This window comes from Nestor notabilis, unplaced genomic scaffold (genome assembly GCF_000696875.1).
Source record: "Nestor notabilis isolate BGI_N333 unplaced genomic scaffold, ASM69687v1 scaffold21168, whole genome shotgun sequence".
Classification (NCBI taxonomy): Eukaryota; Metazoa; Chordata; class Aves; order Psittaciformes; family Psittacidae; genus Nestor; species Nestor notabilis.
In genome coordinates this window covers 473-2,754 of record NW_009939888.1, presented here as the reverse complement: position 1 = coordinate 2,754, position 2,282 = coordinate 473, and the positions used below count along the sequence as shown (strand labels likewise).

At 58.7% G+C, this 2,282-nt stretch overlaps 1 protein-coding gene across 1 annotated transcript in view; it reads right to left on the bottom strand.

Annotated features, from left to right (window-relative positions):
* The window catches only part of PRC1 (protein regulator of cytokinesis 1), a gene marked incomplete at its 5' end in the record, with an annotated part of 5,207 nt that overhangs the window by 2,456 nt on the left and 469 nt on the right, over positions 1-2,282 (bottom strand). Inside the window, 7 exons of the mRNA XM_010020104.1 lie at positions 163-309; positions 454-549; positions 811-947; positions 1,073-1,220; positions 1,478-1,627; positions 1,791-1,961; positions 2,041-2,274. Of these exons, the coding sequence (XP_010018406.1) occupies positions 163-309; positions 454-549; positions 811-947; positions 1,073-1,220; positions 1,478-1,627; positions 1,791-1,961; positions 2,041-2,274 (1,083 nt within the window). The remainder of the gene's footprint in view (positions 1-162; positions 310-453; positions 550-810; positions 948-1,072; positions 1,221-1,477; positions 1,628-1,790; positions 1,962-2,040; positions 2,275-2,282) is intronic.

Sequence of the window (2,282 nt, the reverse complement as noted above, 5' to 3'; positions counted from 1 at the left end):
GAAAACAGAAAGAAGACGGGGAGCAGCGGCTGGAGCAGCTCCCACCCAGGCAGGGCAGGGCAGGGCCACCAAGACGCTCATTGAACCATTGGTGTGCAGTGCACCGTCAATGAGCCGTTGGCATGCAGCACAGCAGAGGCTCACAGGCGGCTCCACACTCACCCGCTCCTGTTTCTCCTTCTCCTTCTCCAGGTGGTACAGCTGCCACTGCTCCATCACGTACTCCATGAACTGCTGCCCCTTCACCAGGAAGGGCCCCTCCTGCTCCTGCTCCCAGGCCTGGACCCTGCTCTGCAGCTCCTCCTGCAGCTGATGAGGACACAAAGGCAATGTAGAGAGGCTACCCACCCAAATGGGGAGATCTCTGTGCCCAGGGACACACTGTTGGCCCCGTGTGCTGCTCTCAGCACTATGCAAGCCTATCTACAGCTTCTTCTCCAGGGCTGAACCTACCTTGGAAAGCGTCTTCTGGAGCTTTGCTCGCTGCTTCTCTTCTTTCAGCAGGTTCCCCCCGCGGTTGGCAAAGCGCCCAGGGTCAGTTGCTTTCCTCTGGTACAGAGAAGAGGTCAAGAGAGAGCCCAACACACCCTCAGGACACCGGCCCCAGAGGAACCATCCCTGCTGCAGAGCCCCCAGCACAAACCACAGCACTCCAACAGCGCCCCATTCCCTCACCAACCCGCAGGGGTTCCTGGTGCCTCCCTGGTTATTCCCAACAGCACTTTGCACACAGGAGCAGAGGAGCAGAGGTGTGCACTGCTGGTGACCTAGCACCAGGCCTGGTAGAGCACGTTCCTGCCCGGACAATACCTCCAACTCCAGGAACAGTTTCCAGTTCTCCTCCCATTTCTGGACAGCTCCAAACAGATCTTTGTGTGCTTCATAGTAGTTCTTCATCTTCTCCACCTCAGCATCGTGGAGCTCAAGCAGGGTCTCTGTATAGTCCTCTGGAGGGGATACAACAGCACGTCCACGAGGGAGCCAGGATCCCCACTGCGAGCAGAGCGCAGCAGCCCTCAGGCCAGTGGATATCCTACAGGAGAGTCAGTGAGCAGGAAGAGCCAGCACCCACCATCATAATAGGCGCTGAAGCCTTCCCTCTGCTCCTGAGTGTAGAAGCATTTGTCCCAGTAGACAGCCAGCTCTGCCCGGATCGCCTGAACCACGGATTTCATGTTCTGCAGCTTCATCTCCTCCAGCTGGTCCACTTCCAACTGCAGCTGCCAACAAGAGCAGAGCACAGGCTCAGAGAAGGCAGCATAAGTAAAGGAGCAGAACAGGATTTATCTTCTGCATAAACCGCTTTCTAAGACAAGGCAGTTGCCAGCACCAACTCCCAGCTCCCCCACCCATGGGGGCAGGATTTGCCCCGTTTGCCTCGCACCCAACTGCTGGAAGAAGTTCCTCCATTCAGGAGTGTGAGACACAGAGCTGCTGCCCCCAGCCCTCCCGCTCTGAGGTACAGGGTGGTCCTTACAGCTTTTACGGTTTTGGCCCTGGACCCAGCCACATGCACTGCTGAGGATGCTCTCTCCTCCGCGGGGATCTGCAGCCGCTCCCAGAGCGCGAGGATCCTGGAGCGCAGGTCCGCGCACACGGCTTCGTTCAGGGACCGCCGGGCTTCCAGCTGCAGGGGGAGAGCTGCGGGTCAGCGCGGTGCCATGGACACGAGCGGCCGCTGGCTCACTGCCCGGGAGCTCCTCAGAACTCTCCCCTGACACTTGGGCTCACTGAGCGATGCCCGTCGACAGCCCCCGCTGCGAGTGGCGCTGCCTCAGCCAGCCACGTACCTGCTGCAGCAGATGCTGGAGGGCAGCGATGTTGTCCTCAGACTGCCAGAGAGTGTCCTCATCCTCACACACCACCTCCTGCTCAAAGCTCGTGTCCGGAGTGTGGTCCAGCTCCTCCATGAGGAGGATGATTTGCCGCTTCCTGTTGACAAACTCCTCTCGCCGTTTCTCCTGGAGATGAGGAGTAGTGTCAGGAACCATTGAGCACCTTGTGTGCCCCTCGGCGAGGCCCCGTCCCCATCCCTGTTACCTTCTCCGTGGTCAGGGAGGCCAAGTAGCGCCTGTAGCGATCCAGGTCCTCCAGGCTGGGCACAGCATTGCTGTCAATACTGAATGGGGTTGTGCAGAGGATGCTGCACAGGTCTTGATCCTGTTCTTGCATGGTTTTGAGCTCCTGTTTCCTGTCCCTTTTCTGCTTTAACATCACTTCCACGCGGGTGCGCAGGTTCTTCTCCATCTGCAGGATGGTACTTTCTTCCTCTACCTGCAAAA